At 36.3% G+C, this 25,211-nt stretch overlaps 1 protein-coding gene across 9 annotated transcripts in view; it reads left to right on the top strand.

Annotated features, from left to right (window-relative positions):
• The window catches only part of CCDC15 (coiled-coil domain containing 15), a 96,473-nt gene that overhangs the window by 10,425 nt on the left and 60,837 nt on the right, over positions 1-25,211 (top strand). For 5 of the 9 annotated variants that reach the window (XM_078432917.2, XM_078432915.2, XM_078432914.2 and 2 more), the window contains exons 5-14: positions 3,080-3,193; positions 7,816-7,938; positions 8,194-8,910; positions 9,492-9,614; positions 9,859-9,981; positions 11,556-11,630; positions 11,949-12,071; positions 12,557-12,679; positions 18,956-19,051; positions 20,475-20,578. In XM_078432917.2, the coding sequence (XP_078289043.2) occupies positions 3,080-3,193; positions 7,816-7,938; positions 8,194-8,910; positions 9,492-9,614; positions 9,859-9,981; positions 11,556-11,630; positions 11,949-12,071; positions 12,557-12,679; positions 18,956-19,051; positions 20,475-20,578 (1,721 nt within the window). The remainder of the gene's footprint in view (positions 1-3,079; positions 3,194-7,815; positions 7,939-8,193; positions 8,911-9,491; positions 9,615-9,858; positions 9,982-11,555; positions 11,631-11,948; positions 12,072-12,556; positions 12,680-18,955; positions 19,052-20,474; positions 20,579-25,211) is intronic. The other 4 variants (XM_078432916.2, XM_060605125.3, XM_060605123.3 and 1 more) reach the window with 4 other exon arrangements.

Raw genomic sequence — 25,211 nt, 5'->3', positions numbered from 1 at the left:
ATCTCAGCTTTTTATTTCTCACTGAATCTTTTATTATCTTGTTTTTTATTTTTATTCTCTCTTTGTAATGCAGGCTTTCCAGCTTTTTCAACCCTGGAAATACCAATTAATTTTGGTAATTAAGAAAGATTTAAGCAATGTGAAATAACCTGATAAGTTTTCTTAATCTATCATTGGAAAACTATTGTTTGAGTTAGTTATTGTTTGAGAGAAAACTATTCTCTTTGGCTGCAAGACTTCATTTATTTCAAGAACATGCATGGGATGATAATGGCAGAATCAGAAACTCCCTTAAGGAGTCAGAGGAGTTTTTCTGGCTCTGAGGTAGCTCCAGTGATCACAACAGCATAGGTTCTTTGATTTTCACAACTAGTATTTAATCAATAACTTGATTGATTCAGTTGTTCTCATAGGGTGACCCACCTTCCTTATTGTCTGAGGACATGAGACCTTCAGTGCTAAACCTGGACAGTTCCAGGCAAAGTGGGAGTGTTCCCTGTCTCTACACATATGCTTCTCTCTTATTTGCTTAATTTTTCTACTACTGGTATTCTCATCATCACAGCTCTGAAACTTAGGCATACTTATGGCTCCTTTAGCCTCTTTTCTCCAGCTTCGGACCTTTTAGGTTCAGTTCCTGTGTCTGATTTCTCATACTTCCTAGTTCATCATGTAAGATAAGGAATCTTCATTATCCCAGCCTGCCTTTTTATGCAAGATCTAGGTTATTGGTGAGCCTATAGCTTGGGAGGCCCATTTAATAATTTGATTTGTAAAATTCCCCTATTTTCTATATTTTTGTTTAATGCTTATGAACATTGACTTTGGTCCTTGTATTCGTTTTTGTCTGCTGTTAACAAATTACCTCAAACTTAGCGACTTGAAATGACAAATTAATTCTCTTGAAGTTCTCGAGGCCAGAAGTCCAAAATCAGTTTCAGTGAGCCAAAATGAAGGTATCAGCAGGGTCTCTTCCACAGATTCTAGGAGAAAATTTGTTCCTCGACTCTTCTAGTTTTTGGTGTCTGCTGGCTTTCCTTTCCTTGTGGTTACATTGTACCAATCACTGCTTCTGTCTTTACATCACCTTCTTCTTTTCTGTATGCCACATCTTCCTCTGCCATCTCTCTCATAAGGACAGTTGGGATGGCATTTAGGGCCCATATGGATAGTCCAGGATTATCTCCTCATCTTAAGATCCTTAACTTAATAATATCTGCAAAGCCCCTTTTTTCTTATAAAGTAACGTTTATAGGTTTCAGGCATCAGGACCTGGTGTCTTTGAGTGTCCATTAGTCAGCCTATTTCAGTCCTCATAGCTGGTCCTTGAAAGGGCTTTCGGGTTGAGGTTTGATGAAGGGTTATGGTAATGACAGAGAAATGGAAAGACTATAACGTATATTCCAACTGCTGGACCAGTTGAAATATCCTGCTTAAGGGACTAAAATCAATCTGTGACTCTAATAGAGGTTTGGACTTGTTGGGAGATGTAGATTATGTATCCTTATTTTAAATCTGTTACAACAGCTATTTTGAATCCTTGGTCACATTGTGCAGGGCAATAACATCTACTATACTTGGCAATGAGTAAAAGCAGGCACATTTGTGGCTCTGTATTTTTTATAACTTTAACTGTACATATATCTCTTTTTATAGTATGATTACCTCTATCTTGATCCGTTTAGCCATTCTGCTAACCAAATTTAGAAGTCCTCCTCTTAGGGGTGCCTGGATGGCTCAGTCGGTTAAGCAACCGACTTAGGCTCAGGTCATGATCTCACGGTTTGTGAGTTTGAGCCCCGCATCAGGCTCTGTGCTGACGGCTCAGAGCTTGGAGCCTGCTTCTGATTCTGTGTTTCCCTCTCTCTCTGCCCCTCCCTGGCTTGCTCTCTGTCTCTCTCTCTCTCTCTCTCAAAAATAAACATTAAAAAAATTTTTCTTAAAAAAATAAGTCCCCTCTTAGTAAAATAAAGAGTAATGTTTCAAGCTGATTTCTCTGGTGAGAGGTGTAGACCTTTAGAAGCAAGGACAAAACAGGTGATATGCTGTAGGGAAACTGCACCGGTAGTGAGAGTGTTTTTATCCCTAGCTCACCATTAGTAAAAACCAAAGTGTTTGTTATTTATATCTGTAAATCATAGTCATGATTTACTTTCCAGGGAGAATTGATATCATTAACTTTTACTGGATTGGTTGGAACTGGTCCTGACTTTGCCTTAATTTTACTTTGTAGTATAGGGATATGCTTTTCTTCTACATGATGTAGTGCTTAGCCTAAAACATGGTACTTTGTTCATTTCTGTATTTTCTTTAAGGGAACATTCTGTGCAGATTTTTGAAAAATAAAATAGGCTATGCTCTTCTGAAAAAGAGATCAAAACAGGTGCTTACTGAAATGACCTGGTAGATGTAGGGAATGAACACAAAGTCAATGTATTTAATATTAATACTCATTATCAGCTGTTACTTAGAGTACTTGAAACAAATGGGTTCTGTTGAGATGTTGGAGTTTGTGTTCTGAGTTAACTTAGAAAGACTTCCTGGAAGAAGGGGGGTTTGAGAAAAGACTTTGAATAGCTACAGGTTTCAAATGTTAGGGGTGAAGAAGGGATTCTTGTAAACAGGAAAAAATGATTTTAGAGGGACTAGGAATGGAGTCCTCTAGCAAGGAGTGATGAAAGTGATTAGGCATGCAAAGACTAGTCGAAGAAATAACTCCTTATTGAGAAGATGGATAGGAGGTAAAGAATGTATTTGCTCATAATTTCTAAAATTATTAATTAAAACTTTTAGGTTCTGATATTTTGTGTACATTCTTAATACAAAGCATATGTTGTTGAAAAATGATTTGAATAACAGCCCTTAAATCAAGTTATGAAATAACAGTATTTTAGAATAATGAAAGTCATGTTGTAAAAGTACTGTCAGCAAACCACAGTCTCCTTTGCAGGTAATCCTCTTGTCTTAGGTCTGGCATTTTTTAATAATAGGGGCCTGTTTTCCTGTTGGAACACTTAGTGAATTTGGTATTAAAACTTTAGCCTGTTTTTGTTTGCTCTTTTTTCCCTTTCCCTGGCAGCTTAGTCAAACCATGAAACAGGCTCGTCACCGACTGGCATCATTTAAGACTGTGAACAAAAAAAATGTGTCACTGTTTCCAGATGGTAGAAGAAAAACCTTTCCCCACCAAGAGGTAAATTAATTTCTAATAAACTGTTGTAAAAAGTACACATAAATATTTATTTACATCTCAACATTATTTAGAACTGTAAAAATAATTGGAAATAACCTGAAATATCCAATGGTAGGGAATGGTTAAAAAATTATGGTGTATCCATATATAGCTATTGTAAAAAAATATGCTTTCAAAGAATATCTAAAGACAGAAGTGTCTGTGATACAAAATTAAGTGAAAAAAGTAGGATACAAAATTATATACAATATATTCTAAATTAAAAAAAAATTATGCAGCCAATGTTTATAGAATGTCTGTCGTTACCAGGCATTGTTCTAGAAGCAGGAAAAAAAAGATAGACAAAGATCCCTCCAGGAGCATCTGTGCTAGCAGGGAAGCAAATAATAAGCAAATAAATGTAGAATATTTTTCAAACAATAAAAAAATAAAGATAAAGCGATGGGAAGAGAATACTATGTGCAGAGACAAAAGCCTGGAAAGAAATGGACCAAGAGGTTAATACTGATTATTTATGGTTAGTGTTAGTACAGGTGATTTTTATTTTCTTCTCTTGGTTTTCCCTATTTAAAAAATTTTCCATAAAGTATATATTTTACTTTCTAGTTAGGAAAAAATCAGTACTGTTATTTAAAATTTTTTTTTTAATGTTTATTCTTGAGAGAGAGGGAGAGACAGAGCATGAGCAGGGGAGGGGCAGAGCAAGAGAGGGACACAGAATCCAAAGCAGGCTCCAGGCTCTGAGCTGTCGGCACAGAGCCTGATGCGGGGCCTGAACTCATGAACTGTGGGATCATGACCTGAGCTGAAGTCGGACACTTAACCGACTGAGCCACCCAGGAGCCCCAATACTGTTATTATTTAAAAAGAAATTCTTTTGATTCAAAATACAAGGTTAGAGTGAATAATTGGAACATAGATGCAGAGCTAGACTTAAAAGGATATTTAAGGCTATACTTGTAAAATGATATTGTTCTGTGGCTGTTTATTTCAGTGTTCACAGATTTGGATCCTAAAAATAAACTCATGTATTTTCCTGTGTGTACTTAATTTTGGCATGAATATCAAGTTTTGATAGAAAGCATCTAGTAAAATGGACCATCTCATCTTTTTTCTCTCTCTATTTTTTTTGTGGCCCTCATCACCTCTGTCTCTTAGTTCTTTCTTAGTTTTGCTTCCTAGATTATGTATATACATGTGTGTGTGTGTGTGTGTGTTTGGAAAGAAATGGGTATATATATAAATATATATAAAAATGTTTTTGTATTTTTTCTTAAGTATCTCAACACAACCATCAAAAACATTTGTCTTTTATGTATTTGTAATTTGTAGAATACTAATCTATGTTTCCCTCTTCAGTGATAGTAAGATATTTATAGTTAAATATATAAATATATGGTGTGTATCACAAAAGACATTCCATCCCAGGTACGTTTAGTATGGTTACCCTTTTGTAGCATTGTCTTGTTAGGACTCTCAAGATAGAATTTCTTTTGTACCAAACTTCTCAGTGGCTTGGTTTTTGGACGGTTTTCATACTATGGATTTGGCGACTGTAGTTTGTGCCAGTACTGACTTCAGAGTAGTATTAGAATGAAGTGATTGGACACATTCTAGCAAACCAGAAAAAAAAGGGTTATCAGATCCTAGAGACTGATATTTTATGTTGTGTGGAATATGTTCAAACCTTTCAATTGATGCTTTTCCAGAAAAAGTACTGAAATAAATACTTATCCAATAGAGGGAGAAGGATTAAGTCTGAGGTAACATCCTTCTATAAACCAGTTTTATATGTCAAAGATGCCATTTAAATGTAATTCATGATGATGATGATGATGATGATGATGATGATGATGTATTCAGACTTTCTGCTTATTGCTTCCAAAGAATACATGTGTATTTTTCAGCTAGAACATTGGAAACATATCTCCATAGAAATGAGAATGATCTAAGAAATTAGTGAAAATTTTCACATTTCTTATATCATGTATGTGGTTGTTCCCTCAATTCTGAATAGTTTTCTACCCCCTCAGTTTTGTGAAGTGGAAATCTGCCAGTCAGAAAGGACACAATCTGTAACCTGGTTGAACTCTTGTTTCACTTCCTTGTTAGACTTATTTTTACTGACCTTAGAATCTGTCTGGTTGTTTTTGTTCTTCCAGATTTGGAGGTACAGTTAGAAGATATACTTGCTTGCCCACTGTTGGGTCACTAAGACAAAATCATAAGCCTCCTAAAATTGTTACTGGCTGGTATAGGAACAAGTGGTCATTTATAAAGTTAATATATTCTCCTACCAGCATATTTCCTTCCATATGTTTGATGTGTGAGTGATTTATTTGTAAATCTGAGGTAGAACTAACTACTTGTTTTTCTTTATTCTATGTTAAACCACCCTAATCTGTTAAAATTACTCCAGATCTTTCACGAAAACTCAACCCAGTATCATAAGCATATTACTGTCTCTAGACCATTTATTTCTGTATCATTTTTTCTCTTTCTTTCTTTCTTTCTTTCTTTCTTTCTTTTTTGTTTTTTTAAGAAAGCATTTTGTAGGGAACCATCATCCCTCAAGATAAATATAGGAACAAAAGAACAGTTGCTCTTTAAGTTCCATCAAGGCCTTTGGACTTTTAACTACTTTGCATTACCAGAAATTTATAGAAAATCAGGGAGGGAAATGTAGAGTAGAGGGGGGAAAAATGGCTTGTTAGAGCCATCCACAGCTAATTAAGGTTGGGTTTAAGGATTAAAATTCTAATGTCCAGTAGTGTTTTTTTTCTAACAGTTTTATTGAGATATAATTTATATACTATACTATTTACCAGTAGTGTTTTTTCCTAACAGTTGTATTGAGATATAATTTATATACTATACTATTTACCCACTTAAAGTATACATTTCAGTTATTTTTAGTGTATTCACAGGTTTGTGCAAATGTCAACATAATCTAATCTTTATAACACTTCCTTAACCCTAAAAGAAACCCTATTCTCATTAGCCATCACTTTCTGTTCCCTCCCTTTCCCTACCCCCAGTCCTAAGCAACTAATCTACTTTCTGTCTCTATAGATTTGCTTATTCTAGACATTTCATATAAGTGGAATCATATATATAATATATGGTCTTTTGTGACCTGGCTTCTTTTGCTTTGCCTAATGTTTTCAAAGTTTATTGTAGAATGTGTCAGTACTTCATTCCTTTTTTATTGCTGAATAATATTCCTTTTATAGCTATATCACATTTGGTATATCCATTCATCAGTTGATGGACCTCTTGGCTTTTATGAATAACTGTGCTACAGACACTTGTGTACATGTCTTTGTGTGGGCATTCTTTTTTTTAGTAGTGGAATTTGGAGGTTATAGGGTCACTCTATGTTTAACCTTTTTAGAAACTGCCAAGCTGTTTTTCATTAGCAATATATGTGGGTTCCAATTTCTCCACATCCTCTCCAATACTTACTATTGTCCATCTTTTTGATTATTGCCATCTTAGTGGTATGAAGTGATATCTCACTGTACTTTTGATTTGTGTTTTCCTGATGACTTATGATCTTGAGTATCTTTTCATGTGCTTATTGCCCCATTTATATGTCTTGTGGAGAAAGTGTCTATTCTAATGTGGTGGTGTCCATTTTTTGATTGAGTTATTTGTTTTTTCATTATTGAGTTATAAGAGTTCTTTATATATTCTGGATACATGTCCCTTATGAGATATATGATTTACAAATATTTTCTCCTATTCTATAGATTGTCACATTTCACTTTCTTAATGCTATCATTTGTACAAAATTTTTTCTTTTGGTGTAGTTCAATTTATCTATTTTTTCTTTTGTTGCATGCTTTTGATTTAATACCTAATAAACCATTGCTTAATCTTTTTTTTTTTTAAGTTTGTCTATTTATTTGTTTTGAGACACACACACACACACATACACATTGAGTGCGTGAGCATGGGAGGGGCAGAGAGAGGGGGAGAGAGAAAATCCCAAGAAGGCTCCCCACTACAGGACTTGAACCCACAAACTGTGAGATCATGACCTGAGCTGAAGTCAAGAGCCAGACACTTAACTGGCTGAGCCACCCAGGCACCCCAACCATTGCTTAATTTCAAGTCATCAATATTTTCTACCATGTGTTCTCCTAAGAATTTTATAATTTTAGTTCTTACATGATCTATTTTGAGTGAATTTTTATATGTGGTGTAAGGAAGTGTTTTAAGTTAATTCTTTTTGCATATGAATAACCACTTGTCCCAGTACCATTTGTTGAAAAACTATTCTTTCTCCATTGAATTTTCTTGGCACTCTTGTTCAAAATCAGTTGACTGTAAATGTGAGGGTTTATTGATGTCTTAATATTGTCTTCGGAGATCCATGAACATGGGATGCTTTTCCACTTATTTAGATATTTTTAAATTCTGTTCAACAGTGTTTTATAGTTCTCAGTATATAGTTTTTATACTTCTTTTGTAATATCTTGTTTTTATAATATTTGATTATGTTGACCTACTTCCTAAATTATATTAAAAGTGTGCTGAAGCCTAGGATTTTATTGTAATTACATTGTTTCTACCTGTAATAGATATTTCTTTTTTCATTTTGATTGTGTGTTTTGTAGGAACCTGACTCTGAGGAATCTTCATCTATTTTGATAGATAAAAAAGGGAGAGAAAATTTGTTTTGGGGAGACCAACAGGATCTCCTTTCTGAAGACAGGGACAAACCTTTCAGCAGAGTTCAGGTAAAGCTGAGTAAAAGGAGATAGTATGATAGAAATTAAACTAATTGTGATTTGGACTAGGGATGCCAGTATTGTACTGGTTTGGGATTATAGATTTTGGTTTTGTTAAGTTGAGCAAAGATCCTGATTTCCATTTTATTATAGTAATTTGTTTGACCACTATATCTTTTTGAGACTATTTTAGGAGTCTTATGGAAAACCTAGAGTGTTGCTACTACCTGGCATTCTATATTTGATGTTTATGTTCACTTTTAGAAAGCACAATTCAAAAATCCATTATTTGCTGTGATGAAAGAGGAAGAGCAAAAGCAGTTAGATCTTCAAGGCCTTCAGGATATTCTGCCAGAAGCCCAGGATTATCTTCCAGAAGCCCAAGGTGATCTGCTGAAAATCCAGGGTGATTTGACAGGAGTCCAGAGTGTTGAGCTAGAAGCTAAGAGTATTGAGCCAAAGGTCAACACCCAGGTTGTTGAAGTGGAAGGCCAAGCCACTGAGCCTGAAGCCCAGGCCATTGAGCCTGAAATCCAGACCGTTGAGCCTGAAGCCCAGGCCATTGAGCCTGAACCCCAGGCTGTTGAACCTGAAGCCCAGGCCACTGAACCTGATGCCCAGGCTGTTAAGACAGAAACTCAGGATATTATGCCAGAAGCCCAGAATATTGAACTAGAAGATGGGAGTATTGTATCTGAAGTCCAAGATTTGCTACCCAAAGAACAGTGTGTTCTTCCCACAGACCAGAATGTTCTACTCAGATGTCAGGACCAGGACTTTCTACCTAAAAACCAGGTTTTTCTACCCAAAGACCAGAATATTCTACCCAAATGTCAGGACCAGCATGTTCTCTCCGAAGACCAGAATATTCAGTCCAAATTTCAGGACCAGGATTTTCTACCCAGAGACCAACACCAGCATTTTCTATTCAGAGACCTGTGTGTTCTCCCCAGAGCACAGGATTTTCCACCCAGAGATCAGGTAAAATAGAGTGGAAAGGAGATATAAGAAGAAAAAATAGCCAGTTAAATTTTGGAGTGGGGTTTGGAAGGACTCAATTGCAGCTGATTTGGAGAGTCATAGTTGGAAAAAGTAGTCTTCTCATTAATTTCTCAAAAGTCTAGGGTTCTCATTAAGTGTTAAAGTATTAACAGCATATTACCCCTGTCTGGACAATTTACTTTTTTTTTTTTTTAAATCTTCATATTAGGGAAAATATTCTGGCAGCCATTATCTGCTTTGACACCTGAAAGATGGAAAAAGGCATGGCCCACAAGTGTGCCAACAGTTATCTTTTACTATTTAGGTTCCAGCGCCGGCCCTCTACCAGAGATCAGTTAGACCGAAAATAAGAAGAAAGGGATCAACAGGAAGTAATTATATAGGGTCATAACTGGATGTGTATGGAATAGAGTATATAATGTTTTCTTTTATTCCATACCATGTTAAGTTATATTCTGACCTCAGTTCATTCCAGAATTCCCACCACAGCCTAAAGTATTATTGGTTAACTTGTCTTTCTTAAATGAACAATTGATATTTTGTGTTTGTTCTTTTTTTAGAAGGCAAATTTGAAGCAGCCAGCATCAATTTTGACAGACAGGAGAGGGAGAGAGGCGTTTCCTCTGGATGTCCATCAGGATCTTCTACACAGCAGTCAAGATCAGACCTCCATCAGGGACAAGGTAGAATAGAAAAAGGAGAGAGACTAGCAGGAGCTGAATTGTTCTGGGTTTAGTTTGGAACTTGCAATGGTTGTTTTCAGCTAGACTTCAAAAATGACAAAAATCATGGCTTTCTGTTTTATTCCATATTTCACATTATCTTGAGTTTAAACAATTACTGTAAGGCTTTCAATAAAGTCTGTAGTATTACTAGCATATTACTTCCACTGGGCAATTTATAATTAATGTTTTTGTTTTCTTTTAGAAAGTACGCTTCAAGGAGTCATATTCTGATATGTCAAGTGAGAAAGGGAGAGAAGGCTTTTCCCTGGCAAGTTATCAGTACCTGCCTCCTAAACTCCAGGACTATACCTTCATCAGAGATCAGGTAGAGCAGAATAAAAAGGAAATAAACAGGAGATAAAGTAACTGGGTTTTATACATTCTCAATAATTGGTAATGTGAAGTATAGAATCAGGTGCAAAAGACCCTGGTCTAGTGAATGTATCCAATCAAATCAGTTCTGTCATTTGGAAGGTTGATAAATCACATTCATATTCTTAGTGTAGAATCAGACCATTTCAGTTTACTAAGATGATGCTACAACTTCTGCTGAAGCCCACAGTATTACCATAAACATACTGTCCCTGCGTGAATAGTGCAGGAAAAAGTGGCAGATCCTAAATTACTAAACATGAGGGGTTTGTCAGACTCTTCTGTTCATGGCTTAGGATTACAAATTCAGGTCTACAGCGTTGAGCTAAACGTGTTACATCCTTATTCAAGTCCAAATGTATCAGAATATCCTCACCTGGTACCATTTCCCTGGAGTTCTCACCAAAGCCTACAATATTAGATTAGCACATTGCCCTGGTCAGATGATTTGTTTTCTGTTTTTATTCCTTTAGAACATGTTTCTCAAGGAACTGCCATCTTTTATGAGAGCAGAGAGAGTGAGTGATGAATTGCCTCTGGAGTACTATCAGTATGTTAAACCTAAAGCCAGGACTGAGCCTCTCCTAGAGAACATGTAGAGCAAAAACAGTGGGAGGACTATCTCCTTCCTGAAATAGTAACAGAAAATTACTTAAAATTGGGGTTGGAGCTTATCAAGCTAGTTTGCATGTAGGCTACATAGAAATAAAGCTGCTGGAGGGAAGATAAGAGCATAACATCTTCAGTTGTTTTGAAATGTGCCAGACCTAAAGTCTGTCCAGGTGAGAAAGCATACCTCTGTCATTGGGGTTAACCAAGAGACAGGGTTTATGTAATATTGATTGGTTAACAGTAAATCGTTCTTTGTAAACTCATATCCTGGAGGCTTATTTGGCTTTCTGCATTTAGTCTCGTAAATACTGAAGGGCTTCTACTCTTGACCAACTGAGGCAGTACACCAAAACCAGGCATCCAGTTTGCAAACCAGTTATGATGAAGGGCAAAACAAGCTGTTTGCCACCTCAGAACTTCCTGAACCTCTAGTGTTTGTGCATGCAGTTACTGGGGACATTGAGTAGGAGTACTTGTGGAAATGACACAGCTTGTGTTCTGGCTGTACCTTGGGAAAATGTTAGCAACATTATAAAAATACTGCTTTGTTGCCTTATCTGCTTCCATTTGTTGAATAAGGGGATACCCCATGCAAAAAAAAAAAAAAAAAAAAAAAAGGTACCAGAATAATCTGGGATTTGCTTTCAAATAGTCCAGGAAAAAAAGTGGCAAAAGAGATAGATGGAAAAAAAACGTTACTAATTATTGAAGTTGGGGGATGGGTATCTTGGGATGCATTATACTATTTTCTTTCCTACTTTGATTTATGTTTGGGAATTTTGTACTAACAGATGGAAGCACACGTACACACCAGTTCTGTTATATTATCCTCTGCTAGTATCATTATTTTGGATTTGTCAGTGATGTCTAAAATCATTTCTGCTTACACAGTTTTATATTTTGTTTTTCCTTTAGAACAAGTGTCTCAAGCAACCTGCCTCTTTTGAGAAATGGGAGATTGAAAGAAGAATTGTTTCTGGAGTGCCATCGGTATGTTTCACCCAGTGTTTAAGACCTAGCCTCTCTCAGGGAATAAGCAGAGCAGAGTAGAGTGAGGAATAAGTAGCAGAGAATAAATTGCTTAGGTTTTGGCTCAAATTTAATAGGGCAATATAGTAACTGTTTAGGGATTTAGTGTTAAGGTCAGTATTAACGGGCAAAGCTGTGATGTCCTCTTGTTCTGTGATGTATCACACCATTCTGACCTGTTGAAACTGCTTCAGGCCTCTTTACTGAAGCTTTTACTATTGCCCCGTCATGATGCTCCTGCTTAGGCAATTGATATTCAGTGTTTACGTTGTCTTTTAGCACAGGAGCTATGGGCAGGCCTTACATAATTTGACAGATGAGAGATGGAGAAAGGAGTTATTTCCAGAGTGCTGTGAATATGTTTTACATGATATCCAGGATCCACGTTCTGCCAGAGAACAGGTAGAGGAGAGTATAATAAAAAGTAAACAGCAGAAAGTAAATTAGAGTTTGATCTGGGCTTGCCAGAGCTTTGCTTCTAACAACAGTGCTGCAGCTGCTGCTGGTGGTATTCTCTCTTACTCATACTGTCAATAATATTGCCAATAATATTATGAAAAGCAGCTTACATTCATTAAGCACTTTCCATAATTAAAATAGTTCTAGAACTTTGTGTCCATTGTCTCATTTCTCATTTTGACAATAACCTGGGAGATAGATACTATTATCCTTGTTTTATGGATGAAGAAGCTTATGGATGATTTCTTCGTGAATACAGTTAAGATCCATAATAGTGGCAGGAAGTGTAATGCATACTCATATGCATAACGTATCAGATTATTCTGACCTGCATGGAGTACGTCAGGGCTATCACTGCAGCCTACAGTACTTTTACTAGCATTATTTAACTGCTCGCATGCTTTGGTGAGTGCTTTTGTATGTTTTAGACCTTATGCTTCAGGCAGCAGCCGTCTGTTGGGACAGCAGAAAGATGGCAAGAGGATTTGTTTCTGGATGGCCATCAGCAACTTCCACCCAAGCACCAGAGAGAGGCTTCCAGCAGAAGACAGGTGGAGTATGAGTAATGGAATTTAGACAGGATTGGGCTGCAAGTGCTCAGGGTGAGCAAAAAGCAGATTCTTGTTTTATTTCATAGTGTGTAGAACCTATCCTGACATAAGATTACTGCTCTCACTGAAACCTTGGGTATTGTCAGGGGCACTTGTTGCCTGTTGGAAAAGCTATATTTTATATATACATTCTTTTAGAAGAGGTGTTGTTTCTGGTGTGAGAGGGGAAGAAATGAGTGGTTTCTGAGGGAGAAGGGGCAGGAGAATCTTCTACCCATTGATCAGGCCTAGATCTCTGTCAGTAAGTTGGGAGAGCATAAGATGGGATCACCAAGAAATAAACTGTTCAGAGTTCAGGCTAGAGCTTGTTAGGGTTTATATATATAAGCTAAGCTTTGATGTACTGAGTTAAGATCTATAGTTTTTCAAGAAAATGTTACAATATTCTGGCCTACTAAGATTTTTCCATGGTTTCGTGAAGTCTAGTTTATTCCCACTAGAATTTACCACTGTCTGGATAATTTCTATCTTGTGGTTGTATGTTATTTTAACAACAGAGCCTTCAGGCACCTGGTGTTGTTAGGATATATAAAACAGATAAAAAGACATTTCCTTTTGGCCTTTTTAAGAGAACAAGAAGAAAAGGAGAAGAAAGGCAGAAAGTAGGATTTGGGCTGAGGTTTTCAGGACTAAACTTTTAGCAGCTCTTTTGTAATTTTTAGTTTGGGTCCATGAAGTTGGCCTAGAGGGATGCTGTCATGTTTTATTCTACACTGTCATGTATTCTGAAGTATGCCAGGTTCTTTCCTACCTCAGGTCTGTTGCATATGTTTTTTTCCTTTATCTGGATAGCCATCTCTTTTTTTCTTCACAAAGCTGGTCCCTTCTCTTCCTTGAGGCTTCAGCTTAAAAGTTATCTCCTTAGAGGGGCGCCTGGGTGGCTCAGTCAGTTAAGCGTCCAACTTCGGCTCAGGTCATGATCTCACGGTTTGTGGGTTCGAGCCCCATTTTGGGCTGTGTGCTGACGGCTCAGAGCCTGGAGCCTGCTTTGGATTCTGTGTCTCCCTCTCTCTCTTCCCCTCCCCTGCTCATGCTTTGTCTCCCTCTATCTCTCAAAAGTAAATGAAAATGTTAAAAAAAATAAAAGCTCCTTAAAAAAAACTATCCCGACCACCTTGTCAAAAATAGGTCTCCCTTCTGTTTTTTCTATCCTTGCATTCTCTTTCCTTCTCAGTACACAAAACAATTTGTAATTATTTATTCATTTAACATGTTTTCCACTGGTGTGTAAGCTTTATGAGGAGAGGTACCACACCTGTTTTTTTTACCAATATATGGACAGCCTTTAGAATATGGTGCCTGGTACCTGATGATCTCTTGCTAAATATGTTTTGAATGAATTAGTTAATCAATCAAACATTTATTTATCACTTTGTTAGGTGTTAGCCATTGGTTAAGCACTAAATATCAAAGACACAATTGTGAATCAGAACTCAAATTTCAGACAGTCTAAAGAAGAGAGACTGACACCTAAGCAGATGATTACTAAGTAACATGACTGAAGGTAGAAGGTGCAGAGGGCATTAACTGAACACAAAAGAGGGGTACCTAACCCTGATCATTTGATCGAGGGTGCTGCCAAGTGGTCAGAACCTCTTCTTCATGTCCTTCTGCCATACAAGCCCTGAAAATCCTCACCCCTGGATCTGTCCTTTACCTTTTTAGGCTCCCAAAATAATCCTGCCTTATTGGAAAAAAACATTTCAATAGTGTAGATTTAGATCACATTCATACTTAGGGCTTAGAGTCACAGCTGGGTCCCTTGTGCCGCTTAGCATTTTGTCAGCTCCCTCTTCCTATGGGCCACACTTACAACTGTAAACCTTAAATACTTCTTAAGTTCTTACTGTGTCCCCATACTCTCAGACTTGTCATGAAGAAAATAGAAGCCATCACGCAATTACTCCCTCAGTCATTTGCTTTCTTGCCATTCTTACCTATTCCTGCTATCTTAGAAGAAGAGTTAACTGTCTTTGGACCATATTCTGGATTCTTCTGCCATCTTTTCTTCTGGATCCAATTTTGAATATTATACTGTGAGACTCTGGCTACTGATGAAATCCTCTGAAGAATGTTATTTGTTTCTTTGTTCTAGTAGGCAATCAACCTGGTTTAAACTTATACTATAAGTTCTTTCTCACTTCCTGTGAGTAGGGTCTTTAATGTTTGATTCTCAGAGCCTTCATTATACTCCTTTAGGTCCATCCCATGCATGCCCAGCTTAGGGGTGATTTGGGGGTGTATGCCAATTCATACACAGATTTAAGGAATCCACTTTTCTAGCTCATTCTTCTTCAGGATAAGAAGAATGAGCCCCCTATACTCTCCCCCGATACCATGGGCCACATTTCCTGGAGTTCTTAATTAGAAACAGAGACAAAATTAGAGAGACAGAGAGACAGGTCCATAGTGAGCTTACTCTTTGCCCAGTGCTGGAAGTCCAGTTTTTCTTACTGTTTTGAAAGCAGAAAATGTTTCCTTTTTTTTTTTTTTTTTTTTTTTATTATTTTTGGGACAGAGAGAGACAGAGCATGAACGGGGGAGGGGCAGAGAGAGAAGGAGACACAGAATCGGAAACAGGCTCCAGGCTCCGAGCCATCAGCCCAGAGCCTGAGGCGGGGCTCGAACTCACGGACCGCGAGATCGTGACCTGGCTGAAGTCGGATGCTTAACCGACTGCGCCACCCAGGCGCCCCTGTTTCCATTTTTATTGTAGCAAAAGTAAACACAAATAAACAAAAAGAAAAAATAACCAAAAATTCCAGAGATGACTACCATCAGCCACTGTTGTGTATAATTTTCAGATTTTATCTATAACAAATAAATAGCTTTAAACATAAGAGCTTGAATGAAATAATATAATCGATTCTTGTTATGATAGTTATATAAAGTTGCCACACACACTGAATTGGTGAATGCTGAGCCAATGTTGCTAGGGAAGATAACAGAGTTAGGTTTTTGTGAGCTTCTGATCATAACATTTTGGTCACTGATCAATACCTAACTTTATTTTATGTGAATTTCTGTTCAGAGATACCTTATTTAATATATGGTGTTGACTCATTAACATTGGACTCAGGGCCAATAACACTATAGCCCATTCCTGAATGACGCTTATCTAATACATGTATTTTCTCCATAAGGCACATCACAGCCTTCTTATGCTCAGGAATACTGGATAGTACTTCAGCATTGTGCTTGGGAACCATTTTAAACAGCAAAATCACCAACAAAATGCACAAAAATGCAAAAACCTGGGCACTAAATAGACCTTGAAAAGAATACTTGTTTACAGTATGAAGGCTGAAACAAAAAGAACAAAAAGCATCACCTTGTTTGACCTTAGCTGGCAACATGCACATCTGGTGACTCAAATTTTTCACAGCTCTGTACATGTCTGCAGATGACCATAAAAGCATTGCAAGTGTTAATTTTGGGATTACAAACAAATTTTAGTGAATAGGCAAATTCACAGATAAGGTGTGTGGGATTTTGAGAAATGAGTGTAATTCACATACCATATAATTAATCTAAAGTATACAATTCAGGGGCGCCTGGGTGGCTCAGTCGGTTAGGCGTCTGACTTCGGCTCAGGTCATGATCTCGCGGTTCGTGAGTTCAAGCCCCGCGTCAGGCTCTGTGCTGATGGCTCAGAGCCTGGAGCCTGTTTCAGATCCTGTGTCTCCCTCTCTCTCTGACCCTCCCCCGTTCATGCTCTGTCTCTCTCTGTCTCAAAAATAAATAAATGTTAAAAAAAATTAAAAAAAAAAAAGAAAAAAAATAAAGTATACAATTCAGTGTTTTTAGTATATTCTAAGGGTTGTGCAAACTTTGCCACCATGAATTTTAGAACATTTTCATCATACCCAAAAAGTCCTTATCCATTAGCAGCCAATTCCTTTTTCCTCTCACTCTCACCCCCAGCCCTAGGCAACCAGTAACCCCTTTCTCTGTCTAGAGATTGCCTGTTCTGGACATTTCATATAAGTGGGATCATGGAATCCATGATCACCCATGGTCTTTGGTGACTGGCTTTTTTCACTTAAGTGTAACATTTGCAGAGTTCACTGACTTGTAGCATGTAGTAGTACTGTATTCCTATTCATTGGGTAATATTACATTTTATGCATAGAGCACATTTTATTTATCCACTCATCAGCTGATGAATATTTGAATTGTCTCTACTTCTTAGCTGTTATGAATAATGTTGCTGTGAACATTTGCATACAAGTTTTTTTGTGGATGTGTTTTCATTTCTCTTGAGGGTACCTGTATGTGGAATTGCTGGGACTCTATGCTTAACCTTTTGAAGAACCACCGAACTCTTTTCCAAAGTGGCTGCACTATTTTTCATTCCCTCCAACAGTGCATGAGGGGTCCAATTGCTTCACATTCTCACTAATACTTATTATCTGTCTTTTTAATTATAGCTCTCTTAATGGGTGTGAAGTGGTATCTCATTGTCGTTTTGATTTACATTTTTCTGATGGTTAATGGTGAGCATCTTTTCACATGTGTATTCGCTATTTGGATATTTTTTTTTACAAAACTCCTTATTAGATTATCTGTCCAATTTGTAATTGAGTTACTTATCTTTTGATCATTGAGTTTTGTGAGTTCCTAATGTATCCTACATATAAGCCCCTTATTATATGATTTACAAATGTTTTCTCCCATTTTGTAGGCTTTTTGTTTTCTTGATGGTTTCCTTTGTAGCACAAAAGTTTTAAGTTTTGAAGAAGTTTAAGTTAGTTGTTTTTTTTTCTTTGTGGCTTGTGCTTTTAATGTCATATCTAAGAAACCATAACCTAATCCAGGATCATGAAGATTTATTCCAATGTGTTCCTCTAAGAATTTTATATCTCTTACATTTAGGTCTGTGATCTGCTCTGAGTTAATTTTCACATGTGGTATAAGGTATTCTTTTGCATGTGGATATCCAGTTCTCCCAACATCATTTGTCGAAATGACTCTTCTTACCCATTGATTTCTCTTTGTACTCTTGATAAAAATCTGTTGTTTGTAAACATAATGGTTTCTTTCTGAACTGTCAGCTCTGTTCCATTCATCTATAAGTCTGTTCTTTTCTTTTTTTTTTTTTCCCATAAATCTGTTCTTGTGGCAGTACCACACTATCTTGATTACCGTAGCTTTGTGTTAAGTTTTGAAATTGGGAAGAGTAATTGCTCCAACTTTGTTCTTCTGTTTCAAAGCCATCTTAGCAACTCTGGGTCCCTTGCATTTTCATATGAATTTTAGGATCATCCTGCCAACATCTGCAAAGAAGTCATCTGAAATTTTGATGGAGATTGCGTTAAATCTGTTGATCAATTTGGAGAGTACTGCCATCTTAACAATATTAAGTCTTCCAATCCATGAGCAGGAGATGTCTTTCTATTCATTTAGATCTTTTTAAATTTCTTCCAACAATGTTTTTAGGTTTCAGAGTATAAAACTTACAGTTCCTCTGTTAAATTTATTTTAAGTAAGTTTTTGATGGTATTTTAAGTGGATTTTTCCATTAATTTCATTTTCAGATTGTTCATTGCAAGTAATAGAAATACAATACTGATCTTCTATCCTGAAACTTTGCTAAAAGATAAATAACTTCTAAGCTAAGAAAAAGTAATATTAAAATGACTTTAATTTCTGAAAGTTAGAGATCATAATTTGACTCATAGAGTGTCAAAGCAGGTATACCAGGTTATATCATAAGGCTTTTATAGTAATTTGGGGGAACTTTAGCTTCAGTTTCCTCCCTTCCATGTCAATTGATGTTATAACATTTTCAGGCCCTTCTTCTCTGGGCTCACACCCACCAAAGAGTTGTATAAATAGAAATTGATTACAGATTTAAGATAATAAGGGATCTGGCTTTATATCCTGGATTCAATCCCAAGCACATGCATAATAGAGTGATTTCGAGCGATCATGTTAGAAGAACTTTCATTCTGAACATTTTGATTTGTTACTAATTCATCCATGTTTTTGACCTGAATCATTTTCTTTGGTTTATTGTTTTTTGTTTGGTTTATTTCCTTCTGACTCTGCTTCTTTCATTCTTTTTTAATTTATTTTATTTTATTGAGTTTTTGTTTGTTTTTATCCAATAGAGCACAGGGTTGCAGGAGAAAAGAATCAATAGATGAAAATAGCAAAAGCACGTGCAGGGCTAGCTTTGGGCAGTTTTTTCACTTTGTGTGACTGGACTTCTAGCAGGTGTATGGTGAATATCAGTCAAGATTGAACACCGAATTCCAAATTCCACCAGCACTTCAGTCTGGAGTAGATCAAGAAGAAGACAAGAAAGAGGTATGTAATGATAATTGCTTTTGGACACCAGCTTTTCTACTATAATAGTGTGAAATTGGGAACAATTTATTGTGTACTTACACATTTAGAGCTAATACTACAAGTTCCATGGATAAAGGCAAAGAAGTTACTTGACTCTTTATAATGTGTTGAACTTTTCTTCTAAGCCCCTAGGATTTAAGATAACCTTGATGTAAAATCAGAGATCTGATCCTAGTGAATTTTTCCCATTAGTCTATATTTGTTACAATGACCTAAAGGAAGAGTTTTAACTTATGACTTCCTTTTTTCCCTTCTCAGTCTAATGTTAGTTTAAACCAGCAGTTTTTAACACTGTCCATGTGCTAGAATCAGATGTGGAGCTTTTTTTAAAATACAAATGTCTTGACCCAAACCAGATATACTGATCAGTATCTGAAAAGGTAGGTTTGGGGCATCTGTGTTTTTAAAGAACACCACTGATAATTGTGACGTATCCTCAATATTAAGAACTGGCTATTAGACTCTCATAATTTTTACCGAAAGGACATCAGCTGCTCAAAGGGCAAAACCACGTCTGTGTGTGCACTAGTGCCCTTTGAGTAGCTTCTGTCCTTAAAAGAGAATGTATAAACCCAGAAGTATGAACAGGTCACACACAGGGCAGTAGCACTGCTTTTATTATACTTGTTCCCTTTAAAAGTATGATGCTCAGATATTCCCAGTCCTTCTTCCCTCTTTCCACTGTATTAGGCTTGGTTTCGAGTATACTTTTGTGATATGGTTTTAATTTTGAAAAGTTAAAGTGACTATTTTTCTTTCATAAAATACCTCTCACATTCTTTCTTTGGCTTTCTATGGTACTTAATAACTTGGGAACACAGAGTAAATATAGTACCAAATCTTATCATGTCCTATACAATCATTTCCTCAAGTGCTGTTGACCAAGGACTATACTAAGGGCAAAAATCAATACTTCTTTCTCTGATTTGTCTGTAATATCTAATAGCCATGTGCTTGAGAATATAAAGCTCTTGCTGTATGTGATATTATCCTAGGTCACCATAAATAGAAATTAAGGACTGGGCGCATGCGTGGCTCAATCGGTTAAGTGTCTGACTCTTGATATTGGCTCAGGTCATGATTTTGTGGTTGTGGGATCGAGCTCTGTGTCAGGCTCTGTCCTGAGCACAGCCTGCTTGGCATTCTCTCTCTCCCTGTCTCTCCACCCCTCCTTCATGCATGTGCACATGTACATGTGCTCTCCCTCTCTCCTTCTCAAAATAAACAAATAAACTTAAAAAAAAAAAAAAGAAATTAAGGACTTAATTCCATGTAACTTTTGTAATATGTAGTTTTCTTGTCTATGGCACAAGGAAATTTTCCTTCCTTGGGAAGTCCTCTGAGAGCAGAATCTTAAGAAATTTTAACTTCTTTCCTTTAGCGTCAAAAGCAATACCTGCGATACAGACGACTTTTCATGGATATTGAAAGAGAACAAGTAAAAGAACAACAAAGGCAAAAAGAACATCAAAAGAAAGCTGAAAAGTAAGTTCTTTGATCCTTATTATGAGCCTTCAATTGCCAGTTAAGATGATTTTGAAAACTGGGTTTTAGAGATCATTAGGCATAGTAGAAACAAGTGTTTTTGATCTGGAAAGAAGTATGAAAAGTTGGTTAAGAGCTATGGTTTTTTTTTTTTTTTTGGTGGAATTTTTTTTTTTTTGGAACAATCTTAAGTTTACAGCAAAATTAAGCAGAAAGTACAGAGAGTTTTATTTACCTCCTTTGCCTGTACACATGGACTGCCTTCTCCACTCTCAACATCCTATAGCATGGTAGTACAGTTGTTACAACTGATAAACTTCCACTGACACATCATAATCCATATTTTACACTAGGATGCACTCTTAGTGTTGTATACATTCTTATATATTTTGACAAATGTGTAATGACTTGTATCCAAATAAATGACATATGATGTCATACAGATGTCATACAGAATAGTCTTACTGCCCTAAAATGCTTTGTGCTTCACCTCTTCATCTTTCTCTTCCCCAGCCCATGGTAACCAATGATATTTTTACTGTCTCCATTGTTTTTCCCAGAATGTTATATAGGTGGGATACAATATGTAGCCTTCTCAAATTAGCTACCTTTCACTTAGTAATATTCATTTAAGCTTCCTCTAATACCTTTCATAGCTTGACAGCTCATTTCTTTGTAGCACTGAGTAATATTCTATTGTCTGGATGTACCAGAGTTTATCCATTCAGCTTCTGAAGGACTTCTTGGTTTCTTCAAAGATACGGAAGTTATAAATAAAGCTGCTCTACATGTTCATGTGCAGGATTCATTTAGGTGTAAGTTTTCACCTCTTTTGGGTAAATACCAAGAAGTATGCTTGCTGGATCATATGGTAAGAGTATGTTTAGTTTTGAAAGAAACTGCCAAACTTTATTCCAAAGTGGCTGTACCATTTTGCATTTCTGTCAACAATGAATGAAAGTTTCTGTTGTTCCACATCCTCTCCAGCATTTGGTTTGTTAGTGTTTTGGTTGTCAGCCATTCTAACAGTTGTGTAGCAGTACCTTGTTGTTTTAATGTGCAGTTTGCTGATGACCTATGATGTGGAGCACCTTTTCATATGCTTATTAGCCATCTGTACATTTTCTTTGGTGAGGTATCTGTTTAGGTTTTTGGCTCACTTTTTAATTGGACTATTTGTTTTCTTATTCTGGAGTTTTAAGGGTTCTTTGTTTTGGATAATAATCCTTTATCAAATGTGTCTTTTACAAATATTTTCTCCTCATCTGTGGCTTTAAGTCTCATTCTTTTGATACTGTCTTTTGGAGAGCAGAAGATTTTAATTTTAATGAACTCCAGCTTATAATTATTTTTTTTCATCTATCATGCCTTAGGTATTGTATCTAAAAAATTGGGGTACCTGGGTGGCTCAGTCGGATAAGCATTTGACTCTTGATTTCAGGTCAGGTCATGATCTCATGGTTCATCAGATCGAGCCCTGTGTTGGGCTATGTACTGACAGTGCTCTCTCGCGTGCACTTTCTCTCTCTCTCTCAAAAAACAGAAAAGTATATATATATATAAAATTATTTGCCATACTCAAAGTCACCTAGATTTTCTTTTGTGTTATCTCCTAAGAATTTTGTCATTGTGTGTTTTACATTTAGCTTGATAATCCATTTTGAGTTAATTTTTATAAGGGATGTAAGATCTGTGTCTGGGTTCATTTTTCTGCACATGGACATTCAGTTGTTCCTATACCATTTGTTGAAAAGACTATCTCTGCTTCCCTGTATTGCTTTTGCTCCTTTGTCAGAGATCAGTTAACTTTATACCGGTCTATTTCTGGGCTCTCTTTTCTGTTCCACTGACCTATTTGTCAATTCTTTTGCCAATACCACACTGTCTTAAAAGAGAAATGATGCCTATGAGAGACTCACTTTAGCTTTAAGGACACATATAGGCTGAAAGTGAAGGGATGGAAAAAGATATTCCATGCAGTCAGTGGTCACCAAAATAGAGTGGGGGTGTCTATCCTTATAGAAGACAAAATAGATTTTAAGTTGAAAAGGGTCATAATAGACAAAGAAGGTTCTTATGTAAATTCATCAATATGATATAACAATTAAAAATATTTACGCACCCAACATCAGAGTACCTAAACAGAAAGCAAATAATAACAGAATTGAAAGGAGAAATAAACACCAATACAATAATAGTGGGAGACTTTAGTACCCTCCTTTAAACAATGGATAGATCATTCAGGCAGAAAATTAATAAGGAAACTGGTTTTGAACAACACTATAGTCCAAATGGACTTAACAGACATATGCAGAACATTCTATCTAACAGCAACAGACTGTGTGTTCTCAAGAACACACAGACCATTCTTCAGGATAGATCATATGCCACGTAGGCCATAACACAAGTCTTAACAAATTCAAGAAGATTGAAATTATATCAGGTATCTTTTCCAAACACATTGGTATGAAGGTAGAAATCAGTAATGAGGAAAATTGGAAGATTCACAAATATATGAAAATTAACACAATCCTGAATAACCGATGGATCAAAGAAGAAATCAAAAGGGAAATAAAATGTTTAGACAAACAAAAATGGAAATACAACATACTAAATCTTATGGTATGCAGCAAAAGCAATTCTAAAAGGAAAGTTTATAGCTAAAAATGCCTTCAAAGAGAAATGATCTCAAAACGACAACCTAATCTTACACCTCAAGAAACTAGATAAAGATAAGCAAAGTAAGCCCAAAGATAGTAGAAGGAAGGAAATAATAAAGATTAGAGCAGAATAGGAAAAAATACAAAAGATCAATGTTACTAAGAGTTGGTTTTTTGAAAAGACAAACAAAATTGAAAATACTTAGTTAGAGGCACCTGGGTGGCTCAGTCAGTTTGGTGTCTGACTTCAGCTCAGGTCATGATCTCACAGTTCGTGAGTTCAAGCCCTGCATCAGGCTCTGTGCTGATATCTCAGAGCCTGGAGCCTGTTTCAGATTCTGTCTCTCTCTGTCTCTTTCTGTCTCTCTCTGCCCCTCCCCCGCTCGCTCCCTCCTTCTCTCTCTCTCTCTCTCTCTCTCTCTCCCCCTTTCTCTCTCAAAAATGAATAAACGTTAAAAAAAAAGAAAGAAAATGCTTAGCTAGATTAACCAAGAAAAAAATGAGGACTCAAATCAGTAAAATTATAAACAAAAGAGGAGACATTACAGCTGATACCACAGAAACACAAAAGATCATAAGAGACTACTGTGAACACTTATATGCCAACAAATTGGACAACGTAGAAAAAAATGGATAAATTTCTAGAAACATGCAACCTATCAAGGCTGAAACATAAATAAATAGAAAATCTGAACAGACCAACTGCAAATAAGAAGATTGAATCAGCAATCAAGAACTTCCCCAAAACAAAAGTTCGGGACCAGATGGCTTCATTGGTGAATCTACTAAACATTTAAGGAAGAATTAATGCTAGGTCTTCTTAAACTCTTCCAAAAAAACTGAAGAGAAGGAAACACATTTTGATTCATCATGAAGCCAGCATTACCCTGAGAGCAAAACCAGACAAAGTTGCTACACGAAAAGAAAAGTACAGGTCATCCTGATGAATATTGATGTGAAAAGTTTCAACAAAATATTAACAAACTGAATTCAACAGTACATTAAAAGGGTCATATATCAGGAACAAGTGGGATCTACTCCAACGATGCAAGAATGGTTCAGAAACCACAGATCAATCAGTATGATACACTGCATTAACAGAATGAACGATAAAAATCATGTGATCATCTCAATAGATGCAAGAAAAGCATTTGACAAAATTCAACATCCATTCATGATAAAAGAAACTCTCAATAAATTGGTATAGAGGGAATGTATCCTATATGATAAGCCTACAGCTAAACGTCATACTCAATAAAAAAGCTGAAATCCTTTAAGATCATGAACAAGACAAGGATGCCCACTCTCCCCACTTATATTCAGTTTAGTACCAGAAGTCCTAGCCAGAGCAGTTAGATAAGAAGAAGAAATAAAAGTCATCCAAATTGGAAAGGAATAATCAAACTCTATTTGCAGATGACATATTATGTATGGAAAACCCTAAAGACAACACCTAAAACTTGTTAGAACTAGTAAATGAACTCCGTAATACCGTATTTTGCAAGATACAAAATCAGTTTACAAAAATCAGTTGAGTTTCTGTATATTAACAATGAACTATCACAGAAATTAAGAAAAAAGTCCTATTTGCAAAAACATCAAAAAGAATAAAAAATACTTAGGAAAAAATTTGACCAAGGAAGTGAAAGATCTATACACGAAAACTAAAACACTGATGAAAGAAATTGAAGAAGATGCAAATAAATAGAAAGATATTCCAAGCTCATAAATTAGAAGAATTAATATTGTTTAAAATGTTCATACTATCTAAAGCAGTATACAAAGTTAAAGCAGTTCTTATCAAAGTTCTAAAGACAGAAATGGGAAAGACAGTCCTAAATTCTAAACTCTGTATGGAACCACGAAAGACCCCAAATAGTGAAAGAAATCTTGAGAAAGGAGAACAAAGCTGGAGGCATTACACTTCCTGATCTCAAGCTATATTACAAAACTATAGTAATCAAAACAGATGG

The sequence above is a fragment of the Panthera onca genome, chromosome D1, assembly GCF_046562875.1.
Source record: "Panthera onca isolate mPanOnc1 chromosome D1, mPanOnc1 haplotype 2, whole genome shotgun sequence".
Taxonomy (NCBI): domain Eukaryota; kingdom Metazoa; phylum Chordata; class Mammalia; order Carnivora; family Felidae; genus Panthera; species Panthera onca.
Note: the sequence above shows the minus strand (reverse complement) of the source record. Positions and strands in the feature narration are given on the sequence as shown.